At 53.8% G+C, this 14,991-nt stretch overlaps 1 protein-coding gene across 1 annotated transcript in view; it reads right to left on the bottom strand.

Annotated features, from left to right (window-relative positions):
* Nucleotides 1-9,301: 9,301 nt before the first annotated feature.
* The window catches only part of PPAPDC3 (phosphatidic acid phosphatase type 2 domain containing 3), a 13,928-nt gene continuing 8,238 nt past the window's right edge, over nucleotides 9,302-14,991 (bottom strand). The window contains exon 2 of the mRNA XM_008940118.1: nucleotides 9,302-10,156. Coding sequence (XP_008938366.1) covers nucleotides 9,792-10,156 — 365 coding nt within the window. The 3' untranslated portion in view covers nucleotides 9,302-9,791. The remainder of the gene's footprint in view (nucleotides 10,157-14,991) is intronic.

Here is a 14,991-nt window from a genome sequence, read left to right on the forward strand (position 1 = left end):
GGGGCTGTGCTGGGGCTGTGCTGGGGCGGAGCCGGCTCTGCTCGGGTCTCCCTCGTGTGCCTTGGTGCCCAGCGGCCAAGGCGTCAAAAATAAATCCATGTTGCAGAGAAGTTCCCTTTTCTATCCACCTGGCCCCATGTTTCCATCCCATGGCAGGATGGAAGCAGCCCCACCAGTGATGGGGAGCACAAGTGCCTTGTCATGGAATGCAAAGCAGAGCCAAGGGTAGATGCAAAGCAAGAGCCAAGGGACAGCTCAGGGTGCAAGTGGGGAAGGCTTTACTGCCCCCTTCCCCAGCTCTGGTCCCCATCAAAGGCAAGGACGAATCTGTACATTGGGTTCAGTAGGAGAGTAAGAGAAGGGCCAAGGGAGAAGGGAGAGGAAGGAGGCTGGGAAGAGAATAACCACAGATGGAGCTGGCAGGGCTCTGGGAACTTCCCCAGGGCTCAGCAGAGCCCCAGCTCTGCCCATGAACTGCAGGGCTGGAGAAGACATGGCCTTCTTGGGGGGAGATGGAGAAGCTGAAGGGCACTACCAGTACCAAGTGATTTATGGTGGCAAGAGTGAAAGCCTCCACCTTCCTGTCAAGATGTTGCAGAGTGGGTTCCCAGGAGGGACAGCTGCAGCACATGGGATTCTGTGCAGAAAGAAGGAAGAACAAGAGCAGGAGGGAAGGAAGAGAGAAGGGGAAGGAAGCTGCAGGTGGCAGTACTGATGCTATGGTCCAGGAAGCCCAACTCAACCTGGCCTGGGGCCTGGTCCAGGGCTGGATTCAGGTACAAGAAAACAGATGACCTGGGACAAGCCTGTGATGAGGCTAATTTCAGTAGCTCCAGGAGCTTCTCCTGTGCTGGCAGAAGGTGTGGAGGTCTCTCCAGGCCCCACCATAAGCCTCACACCACTTCTGCCAAGCCCTGTGGATGGTGGTGGCATGAGAGGGCTGTCAGGAAGGAGTCCCTGACCTTGCCTGAGGTGTGCATCTCGTCTCACCTCACTGCAGAGGAGAGACAGGCGATGCCAGGGCTGGCAGGCACTGCAGTGGGAGCACAGCCAGGGGGTTATTAATAACCTGCTGAGTCAGGGGGGGCTCTTGGGTTTCAGGATCACAAGACACAGACGCCGAGCAGCTCAGATGGATCCCCCCTGTTCCTACTTTTTGCATTGACAGGGACAACTGCTAAGCTGGATGGGGGCTGCAGCCTTGGGCCTCGCAGGGCAGCCCAGCCCCATCCTGGTGGTCACTGTGCCCAGCAGGGATGCATGGCGAGGCCTGGAGCTGTGACATCCCCAAATATGAGAGCTGCCCTAAAGGAATTGAGCAAGGAGGGCTGGGGCAGAGCACACAGCACTGACCAACTCTGTCAGGATGTAGCAGCTACACCAGCTCCATTCCCCAGCAGCACAAGGAAACCACATTGTGGCGAGAAAAATTAGTCCCACAGGCTTCACTGTCAGTTCTGCTTCCCTGCAGGGTCCTCTCTGCAGCCCCCAAAAAGGCTGTGACTAGAGTTGGTGTCCTGTTGCTAGCTAAAGAGATGGAGCCAAGGATCTTGTAAGATCAAAGATAATTTGGAGGTACTTGTAAACAGGCACATCACAGCATCTAATTTTAAGAGTTTTGGGAGGGATGCAAAGCCTCAGGGGATGGGTCAGCTCTAGCTAGGGTGGGACTGGATCAGATCTCCCAGAAAGCACCTTGTCCCATCCTGGGTGCCACAGGATCACCTGCAGTTCCCTGGAAGCCCTGTGCACTGCCACACAGAGAGGCTGAGGTCTGCTCTGGGATGGCGATTCCTTATGCATCTCTATGGAAAAGCAGCTGGTGATGTGGAACAGATTAACTTTCAGATGCAGCAGCCCATGGTAGCAGCGTGCATGGCCAATGTACAGTTTCTCTAGCAACTACCCTGCAAGAGCAGCTGAATGGCAAGAGCCATTCCCAAGAGCTTGGCCCTCGGAGGTGCAGGGACCCCTCACACACACAGGAGCACCCATCACTTGTTGGTCTGTGTGCTGGGATCCAGACGCTCACACCCAGAGTTCTTTAGGCCCACACAATCCCCTGGTGTGGGGTTGCTCACATGTGGTTTTGCCTGGCCCCCCTCTCCTCTCCCCCACCCTACTCACTGGGTGCCTACGGGGAGGGGGAGCACCCCTGCTTTTGCTGGCAGCCTGCCCCATCCAGGCTGGCACCCAGCACTGCTGTCTATTTTTGCACCCAGGACAGAACCAAAATAAGCCTGTCTCACCCTCCTCAGCAGCTGTTACAGACATCACCCCATCCAGGCCATTTTTCCCTGGCCCCTCTGCTGTCACAGCACTCAACCCCCCGTGTCTGCAATTGCTATTGCTGTAGCTGCCACTTGCAGTGGCTGAAATAAGTGAAGTGCTGAAGCTCTGCTTGACTTCGGTGTCCCCCGAGAGGTCTCATTCTGTTGTATCAGGCTGTCTGAGCAGCTGAGCCCCGTTTATTTCAATTAGCCCAACAGCTCTGAAATCCTATTTACCTTTATGGATCTGTTAGCATCTTATTGCTTCCCACACCGGTCCAGATTAAAGGGCGAGTGAGGAATACCTGCCACACAATACCACGGGCTGACTGTTAACCCTCCCTGCACCCCTTGCAGGGCCAACCCACAGCGAGTGAACTGAGACAGATAAAACCATATCGAAGGGACACAGTGAACCTCACAGAGCTGGGACCGGCCTGCAGCATTAACCCACAGATTAGTGAGAAATCCACTCTATGCCTTTTGGTTTTAAACACTTTATGTTTTAGGCGATGGGTCTTTTAGTAGATAAAAGACAGGAACAAGTCTCCTTTTTGACTAGGTGATCCCTCCCAGCAGGACCTGTCCTTAGGTCCACGTACCTCACTTGGATTTTAACAATCATTTGCCATCGCAACACATTCCAACACTTAAATAAGCTCCTTGAGGGAGAGAGATAAGGTATCAGCTTTCCGGTTCATCTTGCCAGTCTGTCTGCAGCAGATAAGCATGTTGGGCAGCAGGAAGAAGGTTATCTAGAAAGGAAGCTGAGCAACGGTTGCTGTTATTGCAGGAGGCTTTGAAAAAAAACCGTAACCCCACCAGGAATCCCACAGCCCATAGAAGTCCTTCCCGGCGGGATATGATTGATGGCTGGAATCCAGCCGTGCCTTCCTCCCGGGGTGGGAGACATCTTCCCCCAGGGGAGGTCACCATCGGAGGCAGGTGCCCAAAAACCTGTTGCTTTCCCTCTCTTGCTCGTCTCTCCTGCGCTGCCCCGAAGGGCTGCAAAGAGGGTTTTAGTGTCCCTGCTGCCTCTTCAGCACATTTTGAATCTTTCTGGGCTGAGGAGTCTGCAAGAGTGACCTTTTCTGCCCAAAAGTGGGGCACTGCTATTCTAGGTTGTGTGTGGGGTCTCTAGAAACCAGCACTGATCTCCCACCCATCACAGAGGAGCAAAGAGTGGGAAGGAGTTTCTGACAATCCCCAGCCTTTCTCAGCCCAGGTATCACCTTGCGTTGGGGGATGGGAGAGGGGAAACAAGCCATGCTGGGGGGTTTCATCTACAAAGAAGTGGAAAACATGACTTTCCTTTGGGTGCCTGCTTGTTACTTTATCTTCCTCCGGCCTGTGCTGTGTTTGTTTATTTGCAGGCACAGAAATAATGTGTATCTTAAAAAAAAAAACCCAAACTACAAAACAAAAAAACGGCAACAAAACCCCCAAAACAAACAAACAAAAAAATCCTACATTTCCAGTCAAATTAGCAGACCCCCTTTCTGCTTTCTTGATCACCCAGGGACAAAAGACCCCACAGTGCAGCAGCGCTGGCTCAGGAAATGTCCTGAATCGGGGACTGCAGAACAATAAGGGAGCAAATCCTGCCAGGAAGTGCGCGGAATCCGCTCAGCCATCTCTCCCCTCTGGATCTGCCAGCTCCCTCCTGCCTCCCTCCCAAGACATCCTCACCACAGCCCTCCATGTGCTCCTCTCTTTTGCTGATTCCCATTAATCTGTGTTTTATATAACCCCTGGCTTGGCCTGGACACAAAAGCTGTGCTATTAGTACACAATTTTAGGTTTAGGTTTTAAAGCAAATAAACCCACCCAGCCCACTCCTCCCTCGCAGCCAGGAGAAGCAAACCATGACAAACCAGCACGGGCCACTCCAAGGTACAAATCCCAGCGGGCATCAGCTCTGGGTGCATCACAGCTCTTCCCAGGGGACCTGCATCCAGATGTCAGAGGCCGAGTCCTTAATCGCCGCCGCATTGAGCGTGTTTAACTCTTGCACAGCTCCTTGGCTGGGGTCAAACATCACGGAACGCCCAGAGCACTTCACTCCCTGGGCAAGAGTTTCATGAACATTCGTCATTGTCGCTTTCAGCTTCTCTGCCCATTGCTCTTACTTTAATTAATCTCTGCAGATCTGGCTTTCCAGCATCGATGATCTTGCACAAGGCTGCTGGTCCTGGGAGAAGTGAGAAAGTCGGCGAAGGTCCCGTGGTTCTCACAGGGATGGGGACTCTGCAAGGACAGGGCACTCTGCAAGGACAGGGCACTCTCTGGGAAGCAGAAACCAGCTCCACCTCTTTGAAATTTGTTAGAAAAAACTCAGAGAGATCTCTGTGCGATGCCCAGGTCCCCATCACTCTGGAGAGGCTCAGAGGAACCGCATTTCCCGTGGCCCCGAGCCTGGGGAGCCGGCGCCAGCAGCGTTTGCCCCCGGGCGCTTGAGCCAATTTATTCCAACACCGCAATTAGCGGTGCATCACGGCCGAGCCCTGAACAAAGCGGCTGTAATAGCACCCAGCCGGAGAGGCCTCCCCTGCTAAGAACCAGGGATTTTCTGGGGGAAAATCTGCTTGGGGGGGACAGGGGAAACCAGTGACCCCCCCAGGCCCTCCAGCATCTCCCCAGGGCAGCCAGGTTCTGGCACTGCTCCGCCTCGCCCGGGCAGTGAGAGGTTAACGGCTTTCGAGCGACTTCTGTGATTAACTTTTCCTAAATCTCCAACGTTTCCCTGCCTTCTATTTTTATAAAAAGAAAAAAAAAGCGGGGAGGGGGAGGGTATTTACAAGGGATTTCATTCAAATAATGAAATAAATGTGATCAGCCGAGGGACCCTTAATCCGCTTTGACTCTTGTGTCCTGGGGAACAAGCACGGAGATCTTTGCTGCCTCCAAGTCCCAGCGAGGTGGAGAATGAAGCAGCTCCATCCCTGCCTGCCTGGGGACAGAGCCCACAGCATCACCTCAAACCAAGTGCTGTGTTCAGACCTAAGCAGGGAAGGCCTCTTAGGTCAACACTGGAGAAAACCCCCTCTTGGGTCACCTGCTCCCATCCTGCAGCTGATGTGTCCGTGCCCTGGCCTGGAGCCTGCTGTGCCAAGGCAGGAACTGGCCACATCTCTCTTTCAGATGACCAAACACCTGTAAAAAGCCATTGGCTGTGTTCATGCACCTCCCATCCGCAGCACCCCTCACCCCAGCAGCACCCTCCCCAGCACATCTGTGTGAGAGGGAGGAACCATCCTGCTTCTTTAGGCTTTGCCCAATATGTGAAACTCATAGCCTGGAAATGACATAGTTAATTATCAGTTTAATACAAAAAACTTCACTGAAAATCAGTCAGATGATTCTCCCTAGCTGAGGAGAAGCCTTTGAGCCTCAGAAGGGAGTTCGTGGCTGCTGGGGCTGTCCTGCATGGCTTGGGGCTGCAGGGAGCAGTGCTGGGGCTGTGCTGGGAGCTGGGGCTGCTGCATCGAGCTGCTGGGAGCCAGTTAAACCCTTAGGGTCCTTTCACCCCCACCAGAAACACCCCAAGTGAATAAAAGGAGTGTGTTTGCCCAAGAGAACCCAGCACAGGGCGAACTAGAGCCAAACCTGTGCTATTGCAGGAAAATCTCATGTAACAGCCTTCTTAATTCCCCCAAGTCCTCAAATTTGCCAACCTGACCTCTGGGTGCCAGCCGTGCCTGCACTTCCCTCCTGCCTCATCCCGGGGGGACATGGGGCCTGAGTCATCCCCTTCCTGGGGGACAGCAGACAGGGCCCCCCCAGCAGCCCCATGGCAGGGGGAGCAGCACAGTGCTGATGCAGGATTTGTCCCACCTTCATTTCAGCACAAACACCCAAAACAGCTTGCTGGAATAAAACACCAGCTTAGGATGGGGAGAGGGGGGAAATAAACACCCCAGCTGTGATTCCCACATATGCCCAAAGACATAATCCAGATTTGCTACTTGCCCTGGCACCTTTTATTTTTTTTTTAAAATAAATTTAAATCTCTTTTTGCTGCAGAGCATAATCAGCATTAGGGCGAGGGGAGGAGGGGCCTTTCACTGTGCAGGGTAGAATCACAAATGAAATCATGGCCCTGGCAGCCTGGGGCTCTCTCAGCTCCATCGCACATGCAGCACTGGTGGCAGCAGCCCCTGAACCCATGAGCTGCACTTGCCTCCTCTGGGCCATTTCCTCAATTCATCTGTTAGATGAACTGAAAGACAGAAGATGCCCCAATCATGGGGATGGTGTCCAGCCTTGGGAAAGAGAGCTCCTCCCTGAGCCTCCTGCTGAGCCTTGAAGGTTCAGGGAAAACACATTCCTGGGCAATCTTGAAGGATCCATCTGCATGGATGCCCAAGGAAGCCCAAGGAGACTGCCCGTTCCCTTGTCCTGCTGTGCCCTCCTTGCTTCTCAGCCAAAATGCTCAGGATGTGGCCCTGGATGTCTGAGTGCAGCAGAGGGGAGTGAGTCCCTCCCCACGCTGCCTCCCAGCCCCTGGCACAGCCCAAGGTGCTGTTGTTTGGGCTGAAAGCTGGGGACGGTGCCTGCAGACTGTACCCTGTCAGTGGGAGAGCTGGGCTGTCCTGTCACCACGGCTGTGTCCCCAGGGCAGCCAGGCCCCCGGGAGGTGACAGCTGACCCAGCCACAGCCTGAGCTGCTTGGTGGGCGAGGGGACAGGCAGGGCCCTGCTCTGGTACTCGCCATCCTGGCTGTTGCTGTAGAGGCAGAAGCTGGGTTCTGCAGCAGCCACGCTGGCTGTGCCTGAGGGGTGCCCTCAGGATGGCAGGGGCTGGGCAAGAGGGATGAGGGGTGCTGTGTGGTGCTCGTCGCTCACCTGCCTGAGTGTGGCCAAGGCAAGGCTCTGCCAGGCCCTTCCTGGTGCCTCTGTGCCCAAATCCACACTCAACGTGTGCAGGCTCTCCCTGAACCCTCCTGCAGTGAGCACTGGTGCACTGAAGCACTGGGGGAGTGAAGGGGTGCAGGCTGTGGGGGTGCCAAGGTGGAAAGCTCCCTGGAGAGCCCTATGAAGGAGTGAGCCCCATCCTGCAAACCCCAGCTCATCCACAACTCACCTCTCCCTGACCTCAGGCCTCTCTTTGCAGCCACGTGCTGGGATGAGACTGGTTCAGCTGATGTTATCAACCACATTGGCTTCTCCAGGCCATGCTCTCCTGATTACACCAGCAAAGACCAAGAGCAGCTCCTCCAAAGCCACCCAACATGTACCAGGAGAAGACAATGCAAGTGCAAGGAGGCCTAGACTCAGAGACATGTCTGGAGATGCATTCAGCCTATTTGCAAAGGTTCAATAAAACCTAGAGCTACAAAGTGTGAGCTTCCCACAAAGCAATCTGGGCAAAGCCTTCCCCTGCTCCCTGCCTCTGCAGGTACCCACCATCTCCAGCTACACAGAGGTGCATACACCCACCATCAGAGCTGCAGTAACATGCCCCCGTCCTTCCTAGGGCTGAGGATGAACTCTGCCAAGTGTAATGATGCCTGGAGGAAAGAGAACGCGCCGTAGCTCACTTCATCACGTAAATCTTTGCAGGAGAAGGCGGCTGGCAAAGAAAAGCCCTGGCAGAGGCCAGGCACAGTAGCACATCTCTGCTCCTATCCCCAGCAGCACCCCCTGCTGCTCTGCCTGCTGCTGCCTGCCGGGATCGCCAGCAAGACCCAGAGCATGCTTTGTGACAGCCCTTCCCGAGGGACCCTCACAGAGCCCTCCCCCAGGGAGCTCCGCTGGAGCCTCCTCTCTAAAGGCCATGGTAGCTCTCCCACCACGCTCCTGCTCCAGCCTCAGAGCTGACATCCCAGCTGGAGATGTGTGCCAGAGATAGATTTTCTGTTTAGCTTTTTTTTCATATTAATTATCAAAGAGCAACAAATGTCAGCAGCTTGCAACAGTCATTATCTGAATGTCTTCTCCTCACCAGCAGCCCCTGTAGGAAGAGGCTCCCCAACATGCTGGGATAGATGAGAGCACAAGCTCCAGCTGGTTGCTCCCTGGCCTTGCAAGCCAGGTGCATTTTGCTCACTGGGGTAAACAGGAGGACAGGGATGATAGGATCTCTTTACACTGCAGGATTCACCCAACCAGAGAAGGTGCTGAGTCTGGGAGTGTCATCACTGGCAAGTATCAAACTCTCTTCTAAAGACAGAGAAACCACAGAGAACTGGACAGCTCTGTGTGAAATATGGGATTATTAGACAGTCATGAGAGATGATCCGTTTCAGAGACACCACGCTGAGCATGGTCAACACCTTGGTAAAGATCAGCCAGGTTTTGAAGGGGTTGCTTGTCAATAATGGGAACCAACTGCACCGTGTCTGGGCATCAAACTCTATATTCAGTAATCTCAGACTGGGTTGCAGATATCCATTAGCTCAGCCTTGCAATCAAGGAAGGTCAGGAGTGCTCTCCTCATTTCACACAGGGTGAGACACAGAAACTTTCAGAATTTAAATGGGTCATGAGGTTACAACCTGAGCAAAGGCAGGGACAGGGGCAGTGCTGCCTCCCTGCCCCTAGCTCACCGAGGTTGCTGGGTGTACCCGAAAACAGTCAACACTGTAAGACACTTACCTTGGAAATTCCCATCTACAGCATCATTCGGCATAATTATAAAATCATGGCTGTGAAAAGATGGCAGAAGACTCTTGGCTGTGTATCTAGACCTGCTTTGCAAAATCACCATGAACCAGCACTATGCCAATTCAATCACTCCCTACCAGGATGAAAATGGGCAAGTGGTATTTGTCCTCTACCAGACCAAATTCCAACACACCCTCTCAGAGAGCAGGCTTTTGAAGAGCAGCTGCAAGGCCAGCTTCAGCATCCCACCTTCAGTCTCCTCAGCACCCACCTAGGTCTGCCCCACCCAGCACAAACCATTGCAGTGATCCTTTGCACCCCCTGGGTCAGCAAGACTGCAAGACCTGCTCCTAGTGGAATGGATATCTCAAAGCTACACTCAACTGGCTTTTGTCCCTTCCCTCATGATAAGAACCAAACAGGGCAGGATTTTTATGATTATTTATTATCTATGAAGTGCAGGCAAGTGTCCTGTCTCTGTACAAGACACAGCTGCTGGGCTTACAAAAAGAAAAGCACTGTGGCCAAAATCATTTAGCCTCAAAAAAGTCGCCGAACATGTTCTCAGGAAGCTCTCAGGCACTGCCCATCCTAAGGACATATCAAGGTGCTGATGTGAACCACCCAAACTAGGCAGACATGTAGCTCGTTTCACTCACCAGCAAAGCTTAATTAGGTTGCTGTCCAAACACAGTTTAAGAATCTGGCCAAAACACAGGTATGGCCCTTGATGGCTAAAACTCAATCCATTGCAAGAAACTTTCTTTTTATTTCAGGTGGGGAAGCAACATTAAAAAAACGCCACTACTCATGGAAGTTACAACTGCTTCCAACAAACAACATGTAGAAAATACTGGGAGGGAGACTCTTAAAGTATCTTCTAGTTTCCAGCTGAAAGATGTCAGGTCCCCCATGTTCACCAGATGGATATCAACATCTGACACGTGTTGGAAGACATCCATATCAACTCCACCAGCCTGAACTGTAAGTAGCCAAAAACAAAGCCAGACAGGACATCTGTGATGTGGTGCCGTCCGATCATGACACGGGAAAAGCCCACGCAGAGGGCCCAGAGGACCAGCAGGATCCGGAGAGGGATGGCCAAGACCAAGTGGTTGAGGAAGAACTTGGAGAGCATGGCTGCTCGGCTGGCGTGCCCCGCTGGAAACGCGTAGGTGTCCATGGTCAGGTAGTCCAACAAGCCAGGGTTGATGTCATAGGGGCCCTTCCTCTTGGCCAACTTCTGCAGACCAGCCACAATCATGATGTCCAGGAGCAGGGCTACAAAATGAGAGACAAAGAGGGAAAGGTCAGAGATGGAAGTAGAGTCAAGGGCAATTTTCAAGGCAGAACATCCAAGGATTGTCGCTGTCTTTAAATAAAGAGTTGGGTTCAGTTTCAGCCAGGTGTCCATGGTTCAGCTGTAGGCAGCTGCCCCCTTCCCCCCATTGGTCCCCACTCCCTACCTCAGATCAGCACCTAAATGTGAGTGAACCCTCCCGGTTCACCCATGGAGAAGTCAAGTACTGTTATCACCAACTCACAGAGGAGAAATCCAAACCACAGAGGCGAGCGAGCTGCCTGGGGAGGAAGAGAGCAACTGGCAAAGCTAAAATTAAAACTCTTTTGGCCCTCAAACCACCAGTCTGGGTGTCTCTGTTTCTGTTCCCCACCCCAGGCTTTAGAAACCTCATTCAGCAAGAGCATAGCCCTGCCTGGGCTGGCTCTGTGCTGGGGTGACCAGGCTGCAGGAAGAATTTGGTGGGAAGAAAGGTGGCCCACAGCACTTTCTGGTGTTGTCCCTTGTCCTCTCCCAAGCTCACCACCCTGTCCTGCACAGAGCCAGCCGGTGGGATCACACTGCACTGGCACATTTCACTAAGAACATGCAGAGACACTGAGCCAAAGGGAAATCCATGCAATGAGGAAAAAGGGACTTCAGCATTAGAAACAGCACCTGGGTGTGCTGAAGCGGAGGGTGGGTGACATCCTTCTGGATGTCCCCCAACTGCTCCTCTCCCTTTGCCAAAGTGCTCAACACCCACAAGCCATTTCTTGTTTCTACTTGTGCCTTGTGGCTTTCTCCCTGCAAGTCATCCCGTGCACCCTCTTCTCTGCACAAACCTCCCAGCCCCAGCCAACCCAGGCCTGTGGCAGCAGAGGGACCATCCCTGCAGCTGCAGGTCTCAACACCAAATCACCTTTCTACCCTAACTGAAACCCATCAGCACTTGTCTCCATCGTCCTCCTCTTCATGCCACCTCCTTTGCCTCAGCCGACAGCATCAATTTTCTTGTTTAATCCCCTCATCTGCTTTTCCCAGCCCTCTTAATTAGTCAGAGTGCTGATTTCAGCTCCTCCAGCCATGACAGGGACACACAAACCATCATGAGCACAGCCTGCTCCCACGGCAGGGGCACAGGGGGTGAGGTGCTTGCTTCCCAGGCTGACAGAGCCCCCTCCTTGAGAGCTGACAGGGCTCCAGGAGGGTGGACGGGAGGGTGGTGGGGACGGGAGATGAGACAGCACATGGGAGACAGGAGCTGGGAAGCGAGGAGCTGTCACAGCAGCTCTGCTCACCCACCTCCTGCAGCATGCCACCTCTGCACAGCCAGCCCCCGGCATCGCTCGGGGAAGGAGCTGGTACATGTCCTGGCCAAACTCTCTCTCTATGGGAGTGCTATTTTTCTTCCTCATCTGTAGGGCATCTGGCATGGGGAAGGGGACAGCAGGACCTCTGTGGACCTCCTGTCCACCAGGTCCCACCTGAGCCACTCCTGAGCTCTCAGAGCTGTGGAGGGGAGATGAAGCAGAGGAGAGGGTTTGGGCACCAGCTCCTCTCTAGCAGAAATGCCAATGGCACGGGCAGCAGTCCAGCACTCCAGCCTAAACACAACGTGGAGCAGGAGGCTGACATGAAGGTTCCTAGGTGGCATCTGAAACAAGGTGACGAGGCTGCAGGTGCCAGCAGGATGCAAGGAGCCTGGTCACACCACTGGCCCTGAGCAGCAGCAATGGCTAAGGAGGACAAGGACAGGCAGGGACTCTGCACAGAGCCTGCCCGAGGTGACCAGCAGACGGGGGGAGCAGGGGGAGCTCTGCAGCCCGCAGCAGGGGACCCTGGCACGCAGCAAAGCGCTTCTCTGCTTTTTGAGATTTGCTGATACTCTTTGTAAGGGGCTGGCCATGGGGGAGAAAGGGAGGGAGGCATTTCAAACAGAGGCTGCAGAGCCCTGGAGCAGCCACTCACGGGGGTTTGCCGTTAAGGCCGAATGTCATCAGCAGCCGCCTCGGGTAAGGGATGGGGCTGGGGCTAGCTGGGGCCACGCCAGGGCCACCTCGCTGGGGCTGGGCAGCTGCACAGCTCCGCTCATGCCACACCTCCTAAATCACCCCCAGCCCAGCTCCTCACCCCACCGAGGGGACCCCCACAGCCCTGATTCAGCAAAGTGCTTCAGGAGATGATTTCAGAGCCCGTCGGCTGCGTTGCCCATCCGTCCCGTCTCACCCTGGACAAGAGCTGGAGGAGAGCTGAAGCTCTGGGATGCAATCCTGGGAGCCCAGACTCATGCATTTGTTCCAGAGACATGATGCACCAGAACCGCCAAGAGAAGACTCTGGCCCAAGCTGCTCCTGCTGGAGTCAGCAGCTCATTGCATTGCTGAGAAGCCAGCCAGAAATCAGGAATCAGTCTGAGCACCCCAAAGGTCCCCCAGTGTCTCCTCCACAGCGTTCAACATACCCACTAGAGACCATTCCCCACCAAATCTGCCCGTAGATCAGCAGCATAAATGTCGTGAGCTTTAGTGGGGTGTGGTGTTCACCATTGTCCATCAGTATTTTTCACTTACAAGATTATTTTAAGGTCAAAGGTGATGTCAGGGCAACTTGAGGGATGCAGGCATGTGCGCATGGAAGTGTTCAGGGCATGGAGAACAAGCCAAAGAGCTGTTTTAATAATCCTTTCATTCAGAAGATGAATAAAATGGGCCTTCAGTACTGCTAGGTTTGATTTTCGTCAAATGATGCACAGAAAGCAGAAAGCCTCATTTGCCCACATTTCAAGATCTGAAGGCACGACAGCATTAAAACCGAGGGTTAATTTGCCGTTAAAAGAAAAAAAGAGAAGAAAACAAAGATCCCTCCGTCTGCTGCTTTTGCTGTCACTTCCTCCTGCACTTTCTGTTCCTTTCATGAAGCAACTTATTTATGAAACAGCCTTGGCAGCCTGCCCTGCCCATGCCCCCGGGGCACAGGGGGGGTCCCACGGCCCTTGCCCAGCTCTGGGGTCCAGCAGAGCCCCCGCAGAGCCCCACTGCACCCCTGCCCTCGCCCCTGCAGAGCCCCACTGCACCCCTGCCCTGCCGCCGCCCCTCCCCTCCCCACTGCGCCTCCTGCCGGCGGCCAGGCGCTGCCAGAGCAAATCCACACGGAGCTCTGGAGCCAGCAGTGCTGCCAGCTGCCCATCCTCCCGAAACAGACACAGGGCACCGCCCTGCCAGCACCGCACAGCCGAGGGCTCAACTTGCCTACAGGCATCCTTGGTGGGTCCAGCTGCGGGTGGGTGTCTCTGCACTGGGAAAGGTGCCTGCTGGCTACCAAAGCGGTTGCATCCAAAGCCCTGTAGCCTTTGCACCCAGCCCCCTGCAAACTGGCGTCGGCACCTTGGCTCTGCCCTTCCCCTGTCCCCGGTGCAGAGACGGGCACATCCTTCAGGCTGAGAAGACTGAAGGCTGGAGGAAATCTGGCCCCCGGAGAGCGTAGAAAGGAGCCTGCAGCTGATTTACCAGCCTGCACTTGCGCAGCGCTGCTCTCTGGAGACAGACGGGGCTGTCAGAGGCGTAGCAGAGATGGCAGAGTGCCACCTGACCTAGGGGTGAGATGAGAGGAGCAAGAAATTTTAAGCAATTTTTTTTTTCAGCGTGCCCTTCCCCCAGATCCAGAGAGTGATGGATTTAAAACAGAGGCAGCATTGGATGTGAAATCCAGGCAGCGCTGGATTTAAATGAGCAAAGGAAGGATTAGCTCTTGCCCATCTCTCCTTTCACATTTTTCTGAAAAAGAGTCAGAATTTCCCCTTTGACCTGGTGTTAGGGGAAACACTCCTTCAAATTTCCACTGCAAAAACCATCCGATCGCAAAAAGCTCTATTAAAATCTGAAACTTCCTTACAGCACAAACCCAAAGAGCAAGTCTCGTCTGCTTGTGATAATTTTAGCATCAGAGATCACCTTGGTATTGTAAATAGCCAACATCTGGCATCAGATGCACAGTAAATGAGCTGAGAGTGAGCCCCCTGGGCAGGCCTTTCGTATCTATTAATAAGAAAAGGAAAACAATTATCTGCCTTGCTCCTACCACCAAACGTTAGGAGCCCATTAAGGGGGGAGAGGAGAGCCCTGCACTGACAGGGCACAAGGATGGACCTGAAGCATCAACGCAGCAGAATCAAGCCAAGCCCAAAGCTGGTATTTAAAAGAAGTCAAAACAGTTGGACATCCAATGTCACCATGAGGTCTTTTCTGTCCCAACACCTGAGGTGCTGTCTCTGCTGCCATCCTGTACAGAGGGGAGGCTGCACCTTGAATATTGGGTTTATGTTTGAGCCCCTCACTCTAAGAAGGACATCGAGGGGCATCCCCCATCCCTGGAGGGATTTTAAAGCCATGGAGATGTGGTGCTGAGGGACATGATTTAGTGATGCCCTGGCAGTGCTGGGGGAATGGTTGGACCTGATGATATGAAAGGTCTCTTCCAACCAAAATGATTCTGTGATTTTGAGGGCTTAGCACCCCTCAGGAGGCATCACCTGCCCCAGGCTGGAGCCAGGGAGCCTCTGCAGGGACAGAGGCAGATTCCAGCTGAGATATAAACATGTTATCAAAATCACAGCTGAAAAACAACCTGGGTGCAGTGCTAGGGACAGCGGGGGGAGAAAAAAAAGAAGAAAGGCAAAAAAGCCCTTGGCCTCATCTGCTCCTGCAGCCGTGATTCACATGACTTCACAGGCATGAGGCTGCTGGGATGAGACAAGGCTGCTCTCCAGAGCCCAGCCTCTGAGCCCAGGATCAGCAGCAACCACAAGCTGTGCTCGGCCTCCCAGAACTGCCACTGAG

Source organism: Merops nubicus, unplaced genomic scaffold (assembly GCF_000691845.1).
Source record: "Merops nubicus isolate BGI_N331 unplaced genomic scaffold, ASM69184v1 scaffold20935, whole genome shotgun sequence".
NCBI lineage: Eukaryota > Metazoa > Chordata > Aves > Coraciiformes > Meropidae > Merops > Merops nubicus.